Source organism: Mirounga angustirostris, unplaced genomic scaffold, assembly GCF_029215605.1.
Source record: "Mirounga angustirostris isolate CCGP_5_RB_7025 unplaced genomic scaffold, mMirAng1.0.hap1 SCAF_13, whole genome shotgun sequence".
NCBI lineage: Eukaryota > Metazoa > Chordata > Mammalia > Carnivora > Phocidae > Mirounga > Mirounga angustirostris.
Window position 1 is genome coordinate 46,109,229 of NW_026991721.1, and position 22,353 is coordinate 46,131,581.

Consider the following 22,353-nt stretch of genomic DNA (forward strand, 5'->3'; position numbering starts at 1 on the left):
GTTAAAGCCTTCCATTATGTTGTTTTCTATTTCTTTTGCTTATATTTGGTTTAACTCTGTTTATAGAATTTGCTCTATAGTTAATATATATATAGGTGCCTACTACAAAGCATGGTTTTAAAATGATTTTAATAACACATTCCACCAGTAAAACACAAAAAGTTGCCTCTAACATATGTATAGTTCCCTCCTTTATATTGCATACATATATCACTATGCTAATACATGATGCGCATTTTAAAACATACATAAAAATAGATAAAAATATTAATAGAAGTTCAGATACGGAATTCTTCCTGTATCCAGTGGTTTGCCCTTGGGTTCATATTATATTGTCCATTGTGGTGACCACTGCTGTAGAGGAAGCTGGAAAAGTCAATAAAAACATTGTTATTTGCTCTGTCTATATATGGAATAAAAAGTTAAGAAATTCATCAACGATTAATGGAGAAAGAAATTCACACTGTTGGAGGTTTGATCATGTCCCTTATAACCTGATGTAACCCAGTGCTCCCATTCTGTACCAGCCTTTCATCCTTCTATCCCATGCCTGCCACAGAGTGAGTGTCCCATAAATGTGTGCTGTTTGTTGCAAGACCTTCATTTCTTATCCTTTCTGATTCAACACAAGTGTAATCTAGAAACTCAACACAAATGCCTCATTCGTCCTATAAATTAGGGAATTTTGATAGCTTTTCTTTGGAATGTAATTTTTAACATATTTATATAATTGTTTCAACATTTATTAAGTGCCTACTACTTATAGTGCATCAATTGGGGGATTACAAAGATAAAAACACTCTAATTAGAGGGTGAATGGGTGAATGCTGAATGAGATACCGGCTTCCAGTTATGGAATGAATAAGTTAGGGGGGAATAAAAGGTACAGAATAAAGAATAAATAGTCAATGGGAGAGGAGCAAGATGGCAGAGGAGTAGGAGACCTACATTTCGTCCGGTCGCAGGAATTCAGCTAGATAGGAATCAAACTATTCTGAACACCTACGAACTCAACAGGAGATCGAAGAAAAGAATAGCAGCAACTCTCTGAACAGAAAAGCGACCACTTTCTGGAAGGGAGGATATGCGGAGAAGTGAATCCGAGGCGATATTCGTGAAGACAGACGGCGGGGGAGAGGCCTCTGTCCGCTGCTACTGGCAAGTGATAGAGCCGTGGAGCACAAAATCAGAACTTTTAGAAGTAGGCTCCACTGAGGGACATCGCTCCAGTGGCTAAGTGGGGGGTGGAACTCTCGTTGGGACAGTGTGATCTCAGGACCCTCAGGGTCACAGAAAGACCAGGGGTTCCTGATTGTGGCAGAGCTCCCAGGTATCATGGAGTGGGGAAGCCAGCTGCAGAGATGGAGCCGAGGAGTGGGCTCTCAGCTCGGGGTTGCCATAAACCGTGATCCGTGGCACAGGCGGGCCACTGCTCCTCCAGCAGGGACCCAACAAGTGGCAGATCTGGGAGATTCCCCTTCTTCCCCCAGGAGGAGCAGCTCGGGAGCACACCGCAGGGATCTGCTGGGTTTGGAGACTCCACACGGGGTCAGATGCCAGATATAGGAACGCTTGGTCACAGGCCAGGTGAGCATGGAGTGCAGCCAGAGACCAGGGAGATGGGAGTGATTGACTGCTTTTCTCTGGGGGACTCACTGAGGAGTGGGACCCCGAGTTCTCGGCTCCTCCTCCGTGGCAGAGATTGGGAGGCCGCCATTTTCACTCTCATCCTCCAAAGCTGTACAGAAAGCTTGCAGGGAACAAAAGCTCCCAAGAGCAAACCCAAGCAGATTACTTACCCCAGGCCCAGAAAGGCAATTCCTCCTCCGGCAAAGATATTTGAGAACCACAGCAACGGGCCCTTCCCCCAGAAGATGAGCAAGAACAGCCAGCCAAGACCAAGTTTACTGATCAATGAGAATGGCAGAACTCCAGCACTACGGAAATACAGCACGTAGAATTTATGGCTTTTTTCCCTGATTCTTTAGTCTTTCAAAGTTAATTTTTTTAATTTTCTTTTTTTTCTCTTTTTTTTTGAATTTTTCTTTTTCCCTTATTCAACCAACATCTTATCAATCCCTTTTTTAAAAATCTTTTTTATTTTTCATTTATAGAGTCATATTCTATCTCTTCATAGTAGTTAACCTTATTTTTGCTGTGTGTGTGTGTGTGTGTGTGTGTGTATATATAAAGTTGTTATCTCTTTAAAATTTTGGGATACAGTTTCTTCTAAAAGACCAAAATATACCCTAAATCTCTAGTGTATGGCTTTGTTCTAGTCTCCTGCCTGATCACATTCTCTCCCTTTGTTTTGTTTTTTTAATCCTCTTCTTTCTTTTTGCAACCAGCTTCTTATCAATTCCTTTTATAAAATCTTTTATAATTTTCATCTTTACAGTCATATTCCATCCCTTCATCATATTTATCCTTATTTTTGTACATATATTGTTCTTTCTTTAAAATTTTGAGAGGCACTTTCTTCTAACAGACCAAAAAACACCCAAAATCTAGTGTGTGGCACTGATCTATGCACCAGCCTGATCATATTTGATCATATTCTTTTTTTTCTTGATCTTTTTCTTTTACCTATTATTTTCTTTTTTCTTTCTCTCCCTTTTTCCCCAGTTTCAGGTCTCTTCTGATTTGTTTAGCGTATATTTTTTTCTGGGGTCATTGTTACACTGTTAGCGGTTTGTTCTCTCATTCATCTATTCTCCTCTGGACAAAATGACAAGATGGAAAAAATCACCTCAAAAAAAGAACAAGAGGCAGTACCGACTGCCAGGGACCTAATCAATACGGACATTAGTAAGATGTCAGAACTAGGGTTCAGAATGACAATTTTAAGGATACTAGCTGGGCTTGAAAAAAGCATAGAAGATATTAAAGAAACCCTTCCTGGAGAAATAAAAGAACAAAAATCTAACACAGTTGAAATCAAAAAGGCTATTAATGAGGTGCAATCAAAAATGGAGGCTCTAACTGCTAGGATAAATGAGGCAGGAGAGAGAATTAGTGATATAGAAGACCAAATGATGGAAAGTAAAGAAGCTGAGAAAAAGATAACTACTGGTTCATGAGGGCAGAATTCGAGAGAGAAGTGATACCATAAGACAAAACAATATTAGAAATTGGGATCCCAGAAGAAGAAGAAAGAGAGAGAGAGGCAGAAGGTATATTGGAGCAAATTATAGCAGAGAACTTCCCTAATTTGGGGAAGGAAACAGGCATCAAAATCCAGGAGGCACAGAGAACCCCCCGCAAAAATCAATAAAAATAGGTCAACACCCCAACATCTAATAGTAAAATACTAGTCTCAGAGACAAAGAGAAAATCCTGAAAGCAGCTCGGGAGAAGAGATATGTAATCTACAATGGTAGAAACATTAGATTGGCAACAGACCTATCCACAGAGACCTGGCAGGTCAGAAAGGACTGGCAGGATATATTCAGAGCACTAAATGAGAAAAATATGCAGCCAGGAATACTATATCCAGCTAGGCTGTCATTGAAAATAGGAGGAGAGATAAAAAGCTTCCAGGACAAACAAAAACTAAAGGAATTTGAAAACACGAAACAGCCCTACAAGAAATCTTGACAGGAGTCCTCTAATCAAAGAGAGAGCCTAAAAGTAACATGGACCAGAAAGGAATACAGACAATATACAGTAACAGTCACCTTACAGGCAATACAATGGCACTAAATTCCTATCTTTCAATAGTTACCCTGAATGTAAATGGGCTAAATGCCCCAATCAAAGACACAGGCTATCAGATTGGATTAAAAAACAAGACCCATCGATATGCTGTCTGCAGGAGACTCATTTTAGACCCAAAGACACCCCCAGATTGAAAGTGAGGGGGTGGAAAACCATTTACCATGCTAATGGACACCAAAAGAAAGCAGAGGTGGCAATCCTTATATCAGACAACTTAGATTTTAAACCAAAGACTGTAATATGAGATGAGGAAGGACACTATATTCTACTTAAAGGGTCTATCCAACAAGAAGATCTAACAATTGTAAATATCTATGCCCCTAACATGGGAGCAGCCAATTATAGAAGCCAATTAATAACAAAAGCAAAGAAACACATCAACAACAATACAGTAATAGTGGGGGACTTTAACACCCCCCTCACTGACATGGACAGATCATCTAAGCAAAAGATCAACAAGGAAATAAAGACTTTAAATGACACACTGGACCAAATGGACTTCACAGACATATTCAGAACATTCCATCCCAAAGCAACAGAATACACATTCTTCTCTAATGCCCATGGAACATTCTCCAGAATAGATCACACCCTAGGTCACCAATCAGGTCTCAACCAGTACCAAAAGATTGGGATCATTCCCTGCCTATTTTCAGACCACAGTGCTTTGAAACTAGAACTCAATCCCAAGAGGAGAGAAAGAAAGAACTCAAATACATGGAGGCATAAGAGCATCCTACTAAAGAATGAATGGGTCAACCAGGAAATTAAAGAAGAATTAAAAAATTCATGGAAACCAATGAAAATGAAAATACAACTGTTCAAAATCTTTGGGATGCAGCAAAGGCAGTCCTAAGAGGAAAGTATATAGCAATACAAGCCTTTCTCAAGAAACAAGAAAGGTCTCAAGTACACAACCTAACCCTACACCTAAAGGAGCTGGAGAAAGAACAGCAAATAAAGCCTAAACCCAGCAGGAGAAGAGAAATAATAAAGATCAGAGCAGAAATCAATGAAATAGAAACTAAAAGAACAGTGGAACAGATCAATGAAATTAGGAGCTGGATCTTTGAAAGAATTAACAAGATTGATAAACCCCTGGCCAGACTTATCAAAAGGAAAAGAGAAATGACCCAAATAAATGAAATCATAATTGAAAGAGGAGAGGTCACAACCAACACCAAAGAAATACAAACAATTATAAGAACATATTATGAGCAACTCTATGCCAGCAAATTAGGTAATCTGGAAGAAATGGAGGCATTCCTAGAGATGTATCAACTACCAAAACTGAACCAGGAAGAAAGAGAAAACCTGAACAGACCTATAACCACTAAGGAAATTGAAGCAGTCATCAAAAATCTCCCAACAAACAAAAGCTCAGGGCCAGATGGCTTCCCAGGGGAATGCTACCAAACATTTAAAGAATTAATACCTATTCTTCTGAAACTGTTCCAAAAAATAGACATGGAAGGAAACTTCCAAACTCATTTTATGAGGCCACCATTACCTTGATCCCAAAACCAGACAAAGACCCCATTCAAAAGGAGCATTACAGACCAATATCCTTGATGAACATGGATGCAAAAACTCTCACCAAAATACTAGCCAATAGGATTCAACAGTACTACATTAAAAGGATCATTCACCACGACTAAGTGGGATTTATCCCTGGGCTGCAAGTTTGGTTCAACATCTGCAAATCAATCAATGTGATACAATACATTAATAAAAGAAAGAACAAGAACTGTATGATCCTCTCAATAGATGCAGAAAAAGCATTTGACAAAGTACAGCATCCTTTCTTGATTAAAACTCCTCAGAGGATAGGGATAGAGGATACATACCTCAATATCATAAAAGCCATCTATGAAAAACCCACAGCAAATATCATTCTCAATGGGGAATAACAGAGCTTTCTCCCTAAGGTCAGGAAAACAGCAGGGATGTCCACTATCACCACTGCTATTCAACATAGTATTGGAAGTCCTAGCCACAGCAATCAGACAACAAAAAGAAATAAAAGGCATCCAAATTGGCAAAGAGGAACTCAAATCTCACTCTTTGCAGATGATATGATACTTTATGTGGAAAACCTAAAAGACTCCACCCCAAAACTGCTAGAACTCATACAGGAGTTCAGTAAAGTGGCAGGATATAAAATCAATGCACAGAAATCAGTGGCATTCCTATACACCAACAGCAAGACAGAAGAAAGAAATTAAGGAGTCGATCCCATTTACAATTGCACCCAAAACCATAAGATACCTAGGAATAAATCTAACCAAAGAGGCAAAGGATCTGTACTCAGAAAACTATAAAATACTCATGAAAGAAATTGAGGAAGACACAAAGAAATGGAAAAACGTTCCATGCTCATGGATTAGAAGAACAAATATTGTGAAGATGTCAATGCTACCTAGAGCAATCTACACATTCAATGCAATCCCCATCAAAATACCATCCACTTTTTTCAAAGAAATGCAACAAATCATCCTAAAATTTGTATGGAACCAGAAAAGACCCCGCATAGCCAGAGGAATGTTGAAAAAGAAAAGCAAAGCTGGTGGCATCACAATTCCGGACTTCCAGCTCTATTACAAAGCTGTGATCATCAAGACAGTATGGTACTGGCACAAAAAACAGACATATAGATCAATGAAACAGAATAGAGAGCCCAGAAATGGACCCTCAGCTCTATGGTCAACTAATCTTTGACAAAGCAGGAAAGAATGTCCAATGGCAAAAAGACAGTCTCTTCAACAAATGGTGTTGGGAAAATTGGATAGCCACATGCAGAAGAATGAAACTGGACCATTTCCTTACACCACACACAAAAATAGACTCCAAATGGTTGAAAGACCTAAATTTGAGACAGGAGTCCATCAAAATCCTAAAGGAGAACACAGGCAGCAACCTCTTCGACCTCAGCTGCAGCAACTTCTTCCTAGAAACATTGCCAGAGGCAAGGTGAGCAAGGGAAAATGAACTATTGGGACTTCATCAAAATAAAAAGCTTTTGCACAGCAAAAGAAACAGTCAAAAAAACCAAAAGACAACTGACAGAATGGGAGAAGATATTTGCAAATGACATATCAGATAAAGGGCTAGTAGCCAAAATCTATAAAGAACAAATGATCCAGTCAAGAAATTGGCAGAAGACATGAACAGACATTTTTCCAAAGAAGACATCCGAATGGCCAACAGACACATGAAAAAGTGCTCAACATCACTCGGCATCAGGGAAATCCATATCAAAACTTCAATGAGATATCACCTCACACGAGTCAGAATGGCTAAAATTAACGAGTCAGGAAATGACAGATGTTGGCGGGATGCAGATAAAAGGAACCCTCCTACAGTGTTAGTGGGAATGCAAGCTGGTACAGCCACTCTGAAAAACAGTATGGAGGTTCCTCAAAATTTGAAAATACAGCTACCATACGATCCAGCAATTGCACTACTGGGTATTTACCCCAAAGATACAATTGTAGTGATCCGAAGGGATATGTGCACCCTGATGTTTATAGCAGCAATGTCCAAAATAGCCAAACTGTGGAAAGAGCCAAGATGTCCATCGACAGATGAATGGATAAAGAAGATGTGGTATATATATATATATATATATATATATATATATAGGAATGGAATATTATGCAGCCATCAAAAGGAATGAAATCTTGCCATTTGCAACGACGTGGATGGAACTGGAGGGTGTTATGCTGAGCGAAATAAGTTAATCAGAGAAAGACATGTATCATATGACCTCACTGATATGAGGAATTCTTAATTGCAGGAAACAAACTGAGGGTTGCTGGAGTGGTGGGGGATGGGAGGGATGGGGTGGCTGGGTGATAGACATTGGGGAGGGTATGGGCTATGGTGAGCACTGTGAATTGTGTAAAACTATTGAAAACCAGACCTGTACCTCTGAAACAAATAATATATGTTAAAAAAGGAAGGGAAAAATAAGGGGGGGAAATCAGAGGGGGAGACGAACTATGAGAGACTATGGACTCTGAGAAACAAACTGAGGGTCCTAGAGGGGAGGGGGGTGGGGGGATGGGTTAGCCTGGTAATGGGTATTAAAGAGGGCACATACTGAATGGAGCACTGGGTGTTATACGCAAACAATGAATCATGGAACACTACATCAAAAACTAATGATGTAATGTATGGTGATTAACATAACAATAAAATTTTTTAAAAATGTAAAAAAAAAGAATATATAGTCAATTATATTGTAATAGTGTTGCATGGTGACAGATGGTAGCTACACTTGTGGTGAGCAAAGCCTCATGCACAAACTTGTTGAATCGCTGTGTTGTACACCTGAAAATAATGTAACATTGTATGTTAACTATACTCAACACTAAAAAAAAAAAAAAAGACAATCTAATCATTGCCCTTTAGAAGATCAATCCTTGAACAGGGAAGAGGCATTGCAAGAGTAAGTGTTGTAGAAGATAGGAGTGGTCATTTTCACACAAGGAGCTATTTTCAGCGACAGGATCACCAAAAACATTGTATCTGATGTTTGATGACTATTTGGATACTGCTCTATCTTATATAGTGTCTTTTCATGTTCATGGTATCTCTCCTTTCTCCTAAATACAAGTAAATCAACAAATAAATCAGTATTATCCCTATTTTGCATATAAGGAAGTTTTAATGCTCAATAAATACGTTAACTGACCAAAATTCATGAATCTAGGAATTGAAACCAGATGTGATGCTACATTTAAAATTTACTCTCATTATGCCAAGTTACGTTCATTTCTAGAAACATCTAGGATTAAAATATGCAATTATTTCTAAAAGAATTAAATCAATTCACTGGCCATGAGAACCAAGTTCCTTCTTCTCCATTCCAATTTTCCACCACTCATAAGATCTTGCTGTGTGTGCTTCCTAATGAAGCCACTGCACTTTGTTTCTGTTCTTTTTTTTTTTTTTAAGATTTATTTATTTGAGAGAGTGGATGGGGGGCAAAGGGGGAGAGAGTCTTAAATAGACTCCATGCTGAGCATGGAGCCCAACATGGGGCTCGATCTCAAGACCCTGAGCTCATGACCCTGAGATCACGACCTGAGCTGAAACCAAAAGTCAGGCACTTAACTGACTGCCACCCAGCCTCCCCACTTTGTTTCTGTTCTTACTTGAAGTTTTTTTTTCTTGTTCATTTAAAATATAGAATTAATTTGATTCTAACCATAACTAATGCATGATCGTTGCTGAAAAGATGAAAAATAAGAAACTATTATCCAAAGATAACTATTATTATTTCATATTTATTTATAGTTACTGTTTTTAAAATAAATTTATTATAGCCATGAATTGCAGTGTACTGCAGGGATTTTAGTCTTTGGTTTAAGCATATTCATTTTCATATCATTGACATTAGCACATTAGATTGGTCTCCCTTTTTAATTTTTTTAAATTTTGTTAGGTTTTTTAAATTTCATTTCCAGAACAGTTAACACACAGTGTTACATTAGTTTTAGATGTACAATACAGTGATTCAACAATTCTATCCATTACTTAGTGCTCCTTTTTAATTCATCTTATCTAGTGATCAACAACTTTGTCTCCTTAAAAAGTTAACTTTGGAGTTTGTGATTTTTTTTTTTTTTTTACAGTGTTTGTAGAGTTCCCACATTTCCTTGTACTATGTCTTAGGTAGTATTTATGCCCACCTCCTAGTTTGTGCCACCATGTTGGTATTCCTGAATAAATACGGAAAGGTCAGCATTTCACCATCTGTATATCGCCCATTCCTCTTTATTACCACTCTCCTGCTGCCACACCTTCCACCTTTGTCCCATCACATATCATTTAGCTTGCACTCATCTGATTCCCACAACACTGACCCTGCTCGCTTCTTGCAGGTTTTTCGGCACCTCTTTCTTCAGCTAGTTTGCCCTCCTTTGTCCCTGTATCGTGCTCAAATTCAGTGCTCCCTTTTCTGTTGTAGAAAATGAGTCCTGTCATCTCTAACCTCTCTGCTTGGCCTCAGTCCTTCATCCTATTGCAAACATATGGCCAGGCAGCACACATGCCCCTCTCCGTGTAGTGCACCCACAGAAACACTGCATTCAGATGCACATAATTTTTTTTCTGAAATCAGGCCAGTTGTTCAGTGTTCACCATTATACGCAGATACTTGATGCAAAAGAAAAAAGACAATAAAAAACAATGACAAGAGCAACTAGCCAATCAGTGTAATGTCCCTTCTCTCTGTGTACAATCAGCTCCAGCTGTAGGCCCTTTATCTTGAGAGTTCATAGGATAATGCACACACATAATTAACCCAAATAAACCCACTTTTGTTGAAAACATTTTGAAGACTTCAGCACAAAAGAGCACTTTTTGGTCCAGATCCTGTACTATTCTGAATTTTTAAAAAGACCACACAGAAGCCTCATCAACAGTACCCTAATTAAACTCATCAGTTCACAGATGTTTACAGGAAAATGCTCAGCAAAAAATTTCACCAAGAATTCCTGTTTCCTGAGAAGAGAGATGTATGATGACAATAGTAATAGTAATAAGAGCTAACATTAATAAGTATTTTAATGTTCCTGCCACTTTACTTAGATTAATACATTTACATCAATAACTCTTTAAGGTAGCAATTATTATCATACCTATTTTACAGATGCCAAAACTGAGGCCAAGAAGATTAAGTTGTCCAAATTAACACAACTAGGAAGAGCTGGGACCAGGATCCTGGTCTGCATGACTCAAAAGCATGTGCTCTAAATCACTATGTTCTGTTGCCAATATCGTGCCACCTGTTCCAAAACTAAAATCTGTGTCAATGTTCCAACACTTTGTAGTCACCAAATAAAAACCAACTGAAATACCATTATTATAAACCACCATTATCCCCACTTCTGTACTCTACCCTTTGCTCAACTTCTACTTTCTGGTCTAAAGAGTTCTCTGGTGGGATCTGAGAATCTGCATGCAAAGCATTCTCAGTAAACATGCTTGAAGCTTGAAGTGTGTCTTACTAGAATATGAGATTTAAGGGAGCTGGGGACCTTCTCTATCTGAAAAAGGAATACAGATGAGTGGTCAAAAGCCTGGTCTCTGGATCCAAACTGCTTGCTTTTAATCTGCTTCTACCACTATTAGATCAATGACTTTGGGCAAGTTTCTTCACCTCTTGGAGGCACGCCTTTCTAATCTGTAAAGTGAAAGCAATTATATTAGCTACCACACAAGTTATTGTGAGGTTCTATTGTGTTAATGTATGTAAATGACTTAGAATAATTCCCAGTGTAATATAGGCTACATAAGTTTCTGCTATGGTTATAATTTTCTTTCTTACTATTTATTACTGTATCTCTAATATGTAGAACCATGACTTATACATAATAGGTATGTATTTGACCAATGGATGAACATGTGCTAGACACTGGAAATACAAAAGGATGTAAGAGAATGTCTCTTGTCTAGAACAGAACTATAGGAACCAGTGGAAAAGTTTATAGCTTAATGGAGAGTTCATGATCAGCATTCATACACATCAGTCAGGTCCAGTTCCCTCCAGTTCTGGGGTCCCTAACTTGGGCTAAACCATCAAGGATTAATTGGCACATGGAATTTATAGAACATGAGACAAAAAGAAAAAAAAAATGTTGCAAGGTATTCTGTGACTAAAGCTCTAATTAAATAGTCCAGAGAATAGGGGATCCAATCTAATGCTCTTTGGCACATTTAATTCTGCATCATTTCAGCAGAAATTAACTAAAGAATCACTCCATTAAAACAATAGTAGCCAAATAAGAATAAATTATTTAAAATACTTTGTAAATATTTTAAAACCATCTAAGAGAAGAGCTGCAGAGCTTCCACTATAATGCCACGAAGTAAAAATTGCACTTGCATCAGGCTCTTCTGTCCAGTAAAAAGGAGTTGCTGTTGAAGTGGATGGGAATAGGGTACCCTTGAACTTGTTCACCTACAAAACCCTGTTTTCCAATATTAACCTTAGAAAATCAACTTGTTAAATAACATTTTGATGGGAACAATTTTTATTTATTTTTATTCTTTTAGAGGGCAGGGGGGAGAGAGTGTGCAATAGTGAGAGAGAGAATCTTAAACAGGTTCCATGCCCAGCATGAAGCCCAGCATGGGGCTCAATCTCATGACCCTGAGATCATGACCTGAGCTGAAATCAAGAGTTGGAGGCTTAACTGACTGAGCCACCCAGGCCCCCAGATGGGAAAAATTTTTTAAGTGAAAAAAAACAAAAACAAAACAAGTTTGGTGTAACTGTAGGAAAATTGGGGCTCTCATATAATGTTTGTATAAGAGTAAACTTGTTCCTCTCTCCATAGGGCACTTTAAGAATAGGTATCAGGAGGCTTATAATATTCATATAGTCTGGTCCAACAATTCCACTTGTATGATTTATCCCAAAGAAATCATCAGAGTTGTGTGCAAATACAGAAAAAAGTTTACTGCAACATTATTTATAGTAGAAAAAATTAGAAGCAAACTAAACATGCTTTAGTAAGAGATTGGTTAAAGTATTACATTACAACCATGCAACACAATGCTCTATAGGAAACAAAGTCATGTTGTTGCTGTATGCTATGATATGGCCTAACAGTCACTCTAGATTTAAAAAGCAGGTTCCAAAACAATATGTACAATATGGTCACTATTACTTAAAGAAATATATCCCAAATAGAGAGACTTTGGTTAGTTTTTATTCTTTTTTTTTTTTTTTTTTTTTAGTTCAATGAGTTTGTAATTGGAAAAACCATAGCATAGGAAGAGAGACATTTGACCCCTCCTTTCTTTTTTCCACAAATAGTATTCTGATTTGCATTATGATACATTGCTTTCTCATAGAAAAAGACAGAAGCAACTTTGTTTTGTTAGCATCAACAGCTTATCTGCTTTTGCTAATGCCATAAATCCATCTTTTCTATCAAAGTATGATGTAGATACTGGATTGTAATCATTGCTATTTAATCTTTAAATAATTCTGTATATCCTTTTGCCTGTTTCTTTTCACCTGCATAGATTTGACTCTAATATTAAATATTATTTTTCTTTCAGGTAAACAACTACAGTTTAGAAGAAGTGACGCATGAAGAGGCAGTCGCAATACTGAAGAATACATCTGATGTTGTTTATCTAAAAGTTGGCAAGCCCACCACCATTTATATGACTGATCCTTATGGTCCACCTGATATTACTCACTGTAAGTGCCATTCTCAGTGTCCCTCTGCCAGGTGTATAAAATTGGAATTCTGCAAAATTTGGCAAAGTACTCTGTTTGCCTCTTCGCTCTTGTTTAACCTGTGGGAATAGTTCCAAGGGATGCTGTGCTGCACTCCTTGGTTTGAAGGTGGGACACCCTGATGGGTTAGAAAGTCCGCCATTTAAGAAAGGCTTAATGAGGTATGTAATGGACAGTGTGATTACAGTAACGTACGAGCAACACCTTTTTAAAGGCTATTTCTCAAGCCCCTAAAACATGATAGCTCTCATGCCATAGTATCCCCCCTTCCTACTTCAAACCTATATAATAGCAAATGAAGAAAGAGAAAGACTGGCAAAATAGACCTCTGCTCCCTCCTGGGGGAGAGGATCTTGCACTTGAATGGTGGCATTATGATCCTCAATCACCATCACCATAGCTCTTATCTTTACCTGGATATTATATTGGCAGGGAAGCCAGGGAAAGCTCTCAGTCACCATGGCAGTAGAATTGAGTTGTGGGGGGGGGGTTTCTAGGCCAAAAACTAACTATGAGATGCTGTGTTGAGTCCTATAAAATCCACTCCTACATAAGCCCCATGTTTCCTTCTCTTCTTAATAGGTCAGCAAGAACTTTAAGGTTCTGTCTCTGGGGACTAGATTCAGAAGCAATTTTTTTTTTTTCTTCTGTGAGTTTAAGGGACAGTTCTGTCAAAATCAGTAAGCTTGTTCATTCTGGAATTTTGAGAAACCAGTTTGTGAGATTGGGAACTCAGAATATCTTCAGGACCTGCCATCAATTAGTACTCCAGTCTTAAGCAAGTCACTTAATGTCTTAGATTTAGATGTTTCTCTTGAGAGAAATTTAAAGGTTGAATAATTTTGTTACCTGCCCATTATGTTAGCTATTGCTTTTCTTAATGATGATTCAAAAATGAGTTGCCCCCAAAATACATACTTTTCCAAGCATGCAGTAAGCTGAGATCAGCCTTACCTTAGGATATGAAAGAATTTTAACTTTCTAAGTTTTCCAAACTCGATGAATTTAGAAAAATCAGCTTTGAGACCCTGAGCAACTTCATGAAGGATATATAAGGTCAACGTTAAAGTGATAAAAGCAAGAAAACAAAGCTTGCTATTCAATTCAAAAAATATATATTGAGTAACCTCAATATGTATGACACCTTGTAATATGTGGGATACAAAGGAAATGCAATCATGGCCTTTCTTGGAAGAAAGGCTAATTCAGATATAAGAATAACAGCAGTATTTGGCAACATAAGAGGGATGTACATGCCATGGAAGTGGTAAAAGTAAATGTGCTTTGGGACTCAAAGGAAAGGGATACTACCGTCTTTGGACAATCATAAAACTCTTTATGGAAAGGGTGACATTTGAATTGTATCTTAAAGAGTGGAAGAAATTTCAGTATCAAAGATGTGTTAAGAGACAGAAATTATAGGTAACTGATGAAAGTACAAATATTGGGAAGAGTTGTCTTTGTTGGAGGACTATAGGATATGTGTAAGTGGGATATTGAAATGGATCAGTCTGGTAAGGATGACAAAAGGAAGTTTATATTCAGTACAGTAGCAGCAACAGGGAACACTTAAGCAGGAGAACAGCATTATCAGAGTTGGATTTCTTAGTCTATAAAATGGATTTCTACAGAGGGGTGGGAGGCAGGAGACCCAGGCAGGAGGCGTTTTTATACATTCAAAAGGGAGGAAGGGAGATGAATTACTGTGGAGGACTAGAAAAGAAAGGCCAGAATCCTTGGCCTTTCTGGGGTGATAGTACAGTATCTTTGGGGATTAAAGTCTTATATAAGAACTTGCTCCTAGGAGCCTTCTAGATCTGATGATTGAATATTAATTATGTGAAAAGAATGTGAGCTCTGCAATTAGAAAGCTAACATTTTTATTTCAATAGAAAATCATCTTTCTGAAAATACATGTGCTGGGTCTCTCCTCCAATTCTTCTCTTCACCTAATTATACAAACTGGGTTTATAGATATAAATGTTATTCCATCTTTCTAATCCTAAAGGTCACCATGTGCTTGTACATATTAAATGCAAACAGACAGTAGTAACTCCTCCCTCTTGGGAGGCAAGAAAATCCTCGGCATGTAGCAAAGTCTTCCTATTTTTAACAGAACTATAGGATGACACATTGAGTCACCCACATAACAGGTTTCTTCTCTTTTCTCTTTTTCGCCCCTTAGCTTATTCTCCACCAATGGAAAACCATCTACTATCTGGCAACAATGGAACTTTAGAATATAAAACTTCCCTGCCGCCCATCTCTCCAGGAAGGTACTCACCGATTCCAAAGCACATGCTTGTTGAAGACGATTACACCAGGTCAGATGTGCTTATTGGTTAATTGGATTTGTGATCATTCCTGGGAAGAAACGGCATTTGCCTAACATGTCAGCCATTGCTTTGGGGGTTAACAAAAGTTTCTGAGCACCACTGAAACTCACCATCATCTTGTCTCCAGTGGAAATCTGCAAATTCTCATAAACATGTATCATTAGGAATCAAAATCACTAATTCTTTGTGAGAAGTGGCACTGTATACGTACTCATCACTTTGCAATTTATTAAGACTTTCACACATGATGCTGTTTGAGCTCGACAGCCATTTTGTCAGATAGTTAACTTGAGAGGAGGTGGTGAGAGGTAACTACTAAGGAAGTACATACCGATATTACATATCTGGTTAGTGGGGCAGTCGGGACTGAAACCTTTGTCTTTTGATGCTAAATTCCATGTTTTTGACACCAATGGCTACCCACAATTCAATGGAGTTGGGAAATGAGTCAACCCTTCCTTGTAGCACAATAGCTACAAGTAGAAAGAAAAGGGATGAAATTAACTGCAAATGGTTTGAATTTAATATATGCTGTTAATTCCAAAGGGGAACAGGACAGGAATTTAGGATAGAGCACAGAACCACATTGCTAATGCCATGAAGTAAAACCAATTTTAAACAGCACACCTATGAAAAAGTCAGGTGTGACAGTTCACAAAGCAGACTAGCTTCCTTGACTTAATTGTCACCATTAAGGATATGGGAATAAATAAGAATAAATGTACATTTTTTTTATCTTTAAATATTTTTGTTCCAAAGTAATGTATGCTCATTGCATTTGGTGAAATAATGCGAAAATGTTCGAGAAACAAAACCCTCTCCCAAACTCCTGCCAGAGCAACATTGAGGTTCCCAATATAACAGCCTGGCATGAACCTTTCATACTTTCTGCATGTTCATATAAACCCATACAAATTCACAGTCAGATATAGATGGGACTTGATACTGTTTTTACAAAGTAAGCTCATATTTTAGAAATTGCTCTTCAACTTGCTTTTCTCAGTGAACAATACTTTTGCCTGAAATGAGATTACATAAAAATACATACACACTTTTTCTGGAAGTGTTTGTGTGTAAAAATGATAGAGATGGACCCTTTTGGTTTAATATCTGCCTGTCTAATGAAGCCATTTGTCAGCCTTTAAAAAAAAAAAAATAGAGGAGGCTTCTTGCCACATAACTTCCCTCACCGGTACGCAGGCCTGCTTTGGTCTTTTCATTCCTTTGCTATTTCTTTTTAAATGATTAAGCATTTTCCATTTATTTTGCAATTTCAGGTTTGCTGAAGTAGCTTGTTACATCTTTAGCCAAGGAATGGAATGTTTAGATGCTGCAAATGTGCATCTGTGGTATAAATCAAATATAAACTTCTTCCTATGCTGAAACATCTAATCTCTTTGCTCTTAATTAAAATGAGGGCTGCAGCAAAGATAATCCTCATGACTCTCTAAAGAATTGTATAAATATAAGCACCTTTATTCACCAGAGGAATGATCTATTTGCTTTCATTCTATCACTAATATTTATATGATTTTAATTTGAAAATATCATTTTATCTTACTAGACACCATATGGAATTAAAATTGATTAAATCCCCTTCATAATCCAGGTGCTTTGCTAGCTGTTTTACCTACACTATTCATTTACTTCTGCCAAAACACAGAAAGAAGGGTCACTCTTATTTTATACATGTAGAAGTTGAAGTTCAAAGATGTTAAATAACTTGCTTATAGTCACACTGCTTTTAGGTAGAAAAACTGTGGGTGCCCTGCCAGCTACAAAATTCTGTATAAGAAGAAACATTTTAAATTTCTCCTTATTTTTTTATTTATTTTTTTTTACTTTTTTTTGTTTGTTTTTTGTTTTTTTTCTATTTATTTATTTATTTATTTATTTATTTATTTATTTATTTATTATTCTTATGTTAATCCCCATACATTACATCATTAGTTTTAGATGAAGTGTTCCATGATTCATTGTTTGTGCATAACACCCAGTGCTCCATGCAGAATGTGCCCTCCTCAATACCCACCACAAGGCTAACCCATCTTCCCACCCCCTCCCCTCTAGAACCCTCAGTTTGTTTTTCAGAGTCCATCGTCTCTCATGGTTCATCTACCCCTCCGATTTCCCCCGCTTCATTCTTCCCCTCCCACTACCTTCTTCTTCTTCTTTTTTTTTCCTTAACATATATTTCATTATTTGTTTCAGAGGTACAGATCTGAGATTCAACAGTCTTGCACAATTCACAGTGCTTACCAGAGCACATACCCTCCCCAGTGTCTATCACCCAGTCACCCCATCCCTCCCACCCCACCCCCCACTCCAGCAACACTCAGTTTGTTTCCTGCAATTAAGAATTCCTCATATCAGTGAGATCATATTATACATGTCTTTCTCTTTTTGACTTATTTCACTCAACATAATACCCTCCAGTTCCATCCACGTCATTGCAAATGGCAAGATCTCATTCCTTTTGATGGCTGCATAATATTCCATCGTATATATATACCACTGCTTCTTTATCCATTCATCTGTCGATGGACATCTTGGCTCTTTCCACAGTTTGGCTATTGTGCACATTGCTGCTATAAACATCGGGGTACACGTACCCCTTCGGATCCCTACTTTTGTATCTTTGGGGTAAAAACCCAGTAGTGCAATTCCTGGATCATATGGTAGCTCTATTTTCAACTTTTTGAGGAACCTCCATACAGTTTTCCAGAGTGGCTGCACCAGCTTGCATTCCCACCAACAGTGTAGGAGGGTTCCCCTTTCTCCGCATCCCCGCCAACATCTGTCGTTTCCTGACTTGTTAATTTTAGCCATTCTGACTCGTGTGAGGTGGTATCTCATTGAGGTTTTGATTTGGATTTCCCTGATGCCGAGCGATATTGAGCACTTTTTCATGTGTCTGTTGGCCATTTGGATGTCTTCTTTCGAAAAATGTCTGTTCATGTCTTCTGCCCATTTCTTGACTGGATTCTTTGTTCTTTGGGTGTTGAGTTTGATGAGTTCTTTATAGATTTTGGATACTAACCCTTTATCTGATATGTCATTTGCAAATATCTTCTCCCATTCTGTCGGTTGTCTTTTGGTTTTGTTGACTGTTTCCTTTGCTTTGCAAAAGCTTTTTATCTTGATGAAGTCCCAATAGTTCATTTTTGCCCTTGCTTCCCTTGCCTTTGGCGATGTTTCTAGGAAGAAGTTGCTTCGGCTGAGGTCGAAGAGGTTGCTGCTTGTGTTCTCCTTTAGGATTTGGATGGACTCCTGTCTCACATTGAGGTCTTTCAACCATTTGGAGTCTATTTTTGTGTGTGGTGTAAGGAAATGGTCCAGGTTCATTCTTCTGCATGTGGCTATCCAATTTTCCCAACACCATTTGTTGAAGAGACTGTTTGTTCCATTGGACATTCTTTCCTGCTTTGTCAAAGATGAGTTGACCGTAGAGTTGAGGGTCCATTTCTGGGCTCTCTATTCTGTTCCATTGATCTATGTGTCTGTTTTTGTGCCAGTACCATGCTGTCTTGATGATGACAGTCATCAAGTCCAGAAGTCCGGAATTGTGATGCCACCGACTTTGCTTTTCTTTTTCAACATTCCTCTGGCTATGCGGGGTCTTTTCTGGTTCCATACAAATTTTAGGATGATTTGTTGCATTTCTTTGAAAAAAGTGGATGGTATTTTGATGGGGATTGCATTGAATGTGTAGATTGCTCTAGGTAGCATTGACATCTTCACAATATTTGTTCTTCCAATCCATGAGCATGGAACGTTTTTCCATTTCTTTGTGTCTTCCTCAATTTCTTTCATGAGTATTTTATAGTTTTCTGAGTACAGATCCTTTGCCTCTTTGGTTAGATTTATTCCTAGGTATCTTATGGTTTTGGGTGCAAATGTAAATGGGATCGACTCCTTAATTTCTCTTTCTTCTGTCTTGTTGTTGGTGCATAGGAATGCCACTGACTTCTGTGCATTGATTTTATATCCTGCCACTTTACTGAATTCCTGGATGAGTTCTAGCAGTTTTGGGGTGGAGTGTTTTGGGTTTTCCACATAAAGTATCATATCATCTGCAAACAGTGAGATTTGAGTTCCTCTTTGCCAATTTGGATGCCTTTGATTTCTTTTTGTTGTCTGATTGCTGTGGCTAGGACTTCCAATACTATGTTGAATAGCAGTGGTGATAGTGGACATCCCTGCCACGTTCCTGACCTTAGGGGGAAAGCTCTCAGTTTTTCCCCATTGAGAATGATATTCGCTGTAGGTTTTTCATAGATGGCTTTTATGATATTGAGGTATGTACCCTCTATCCCTATACTCTGAAGAGTTTTGATCAAGAAAGAATGCTGTACTTTGTCAAAAGCTTTTTCTGCATCTATTGAGAGGATCATATGATTCTTGTTCTTTCTTTTGTTAATGTATTGTATCACATTGATTGATTTGCGGATGTTGAACCAACCTTGCAGCCCAGGGATAAATCCCACTTGGTTATGGTGAATAATCCTTTTAATGTACTGTTGGATCCTATTGGCTAGTATTTTGGTGAGAATTTTTGCATCCATGTTCATCAGGGATATTGGTCTGTAATTCTCCTTTTGGATGGGGTCTTTGTCTGGTTTTGGGATCAAGGTAATGCTGGCCTCATAAAATGAGTTTGGAAGTTTTCCTTCCATTTCTATTTTTTGGAACAGTTTCAGAAGAATAGGTATTAATTCTTCTTGAAATGTTTGGTAGAATTCCCCTGGGAAGCCATCTGGCCCTGGGCTTTTGTTTGTTGGGAGATTTTTGATGACTGCTTCAATTTCCTTAGTGGTTATGGGTCTGTTCAGGTTTTCTATTTCATCCTGGTTCAGTTTTGGTAGTTGATACATCTCTAGGAATGCATCCATTTCTTCCAGATTATCTAATTTGCTGGCATAGAGTTGCTCAAAATATGTTCTTATAATTGTTTGTATTTCTCTGGTGTTGGTTGTGATCTCTCCTCTTTCATTCATGATTTTGTTGATTTGGGTCATTTCTCTTCTCTTTTTGATAAGTCTGGCCAGGAGTTTATCAATCTTGTTAATTCTTTCAAAGAACCAGCTCCTAGTTTCGTTGATCTGTTCTACTGTTCTTTTAGTTTCTATTTCCTTGATTTCTGCTCTGATCTTTATTATTTCTCTTCTGCTGGGTTTAGGCTTTATTTGCTGTTCTTTCTCCAGCTCCTTTAGGTGTAGGGTTAGGTTGTGTACTTGAGACCTTTCTTGTTTCTTGAGAAAGGCTTGTATTGCTATATACTTTCCTCTTAGGACTGCCTTTGCTGCATCCCAAAGATTTTGAATAGTTGTGTTTTCATTTTCATTGGTTTCCATGTATTTTTTTAATTCTTCTTTAATTTCCTGGTTGACCCATTCATTCTTCAGTAGGATGCTCTTTAGCCTCCATGTATTTGAGTTCTTTCCGACTTTCCTCTTGTGATTGAGTTCTAGTTTCAAAGCATTGTGGTCTGAAAATAGGCAGGGAATGATCCCAATCCTTTGGTACTGGTTGAGGCCTGATTTATGACCTAGGATGTGATCGATTCTGGAGAATGTTCCATGGGCACTAGAGAGGAATGTGTATTCCATTGCTTTGGGTTGGAATGTTCTGAATATGTCTGTGAAGTCCATTTGGTTCAGTGTGTCGTTTAACGTCTTTATTTCCTTGTTGATATTTTGCTTAGACGATCTGTCCATTTCAGTGAGGGGGGTGTTAATGTCCCCCACTATTATTGTATTGTTGTCGATGTGTTTCTTTGCTTTTGTTATTAATTACCTTATATAATTGGCTGCTCCCATGTTAGGGGCATAGATATTTACAATTGTTAGATCTTCTTGTTGGATAGATCCTTTGAGTAGGATATAGTGTCCTTCCTCATCTCATATTACAGTCTTTGGTTTAAAATCTAATTTGTCTGATATAAGGATTGCCACCCCAACTTTCTTTTGGTGTTCATTAGCATGGTAAATAGTTTTCCACCCCCTCACTTTCAATCTGGGGGTGTCTTTGGTTCTAAAATGAGTCTCTTGCAGACAGCATATCGATGGGTCTTGTTTTTTAATCCAGTCTGATAGCCTGTGTCTTTTGATTGGGGCATTTAGCCCATTTACATTCAGGGTAACTATTGAAAGATAGGAATTTAGTGCCATTGTATTGCCTGTAAGGTGACTGTTACCGTATATTGTCTGTGTTCCTTTCTAGTCTATGATGCTTTTAGGCTCTCTCTTTGCTTAGAGGACCCCTTTCAAGATTTCCTGTAGGGCTGGTTTTGTGTTTGCCAATTCCTTTAGTTTTTGTTTGTCCTGGAAGCTTTTTATCTCTCCTTCAATTTTCAATGACAGCCTAGCTGGATAGAGGAATCTTGGCTGCATATTTTTCTCATTTAGTGCTCTGAATATATCCTGCCAGTCCTTTCTGGCCTGCCAGGTCTCTGTGGATACGTCTGTTGCCAATCTAATGTTTCTACCCTTGTAGGTTACATATCTCTTCTCCCGAGCTGCTTTCAGGATTTTCTCTTTGTCTATGAGACTCGTAAGTTTTACTATTAGATGTCGGGGAGTTGACCTATTTTTATTGATTTTGAGAGGGGTTCTCTGTGCTTCCTGGATTTTGATGCCTGTTTCCTTCCCCAAATCAGGGAAGTTCTCTACTATAATTTGCTCCATTATACCTTCTGCCCCTCTCTCTCTTTCTTCTTCTTCTGGGATCCCAATTATTCTAATGTTGTTTCGTCTTATGGTATCGCTTATCTCTCGAATTCTGCCCTCATGATCCAGTAGTTGTTTATCTCTCTTTTTCTCAGCTTCTTTATTTTCCATCATTTCATCTTCTATATTACTGATTCTCTCTTCTGCATCATTTATTCTAGCACTTAGCGCCCCCATATTTGATTGCACCTCATTAATAGCCGTTTTGATTTCTACTTGGTTGGATTTTAGCTCTTTTACTTCTCCAGAAAGGGTTTCTCTAATCACTTCCATATTTTTTTCAAGCCCAGCTAGTATCTTTAAATTGATG

The 22,353-nt window shown here is 38.1% G+C and overlaps 1 protein-coding gene across 2 annotated transcripts in view; it reads left to right on the forward strand.

The window, feature by feature from the left end:
* Positions 1–22,353, forward strand: part of LOC123856523 (disks large homolog 2) — an 812,179-nt gene that overhangs the window by 304,003 nt on the left and 485,823 nt on the right. For both annotated transcript variants that reach the window (XM_064576814.1, XM_064576815.1), the window contains exons 7-8: positions 12,796–12,940; positions 15,165–15,303. In XM_064576814.1, the coding sequence (XP_064432884.1) occupies positions 12,796–12,940; positions 15,165–15,303 (284 nt within the window). The remainder of the gene's footprint in view (positions 1–12,795; positions 12,941–15,164; positions 15,304–22,353) is intronic.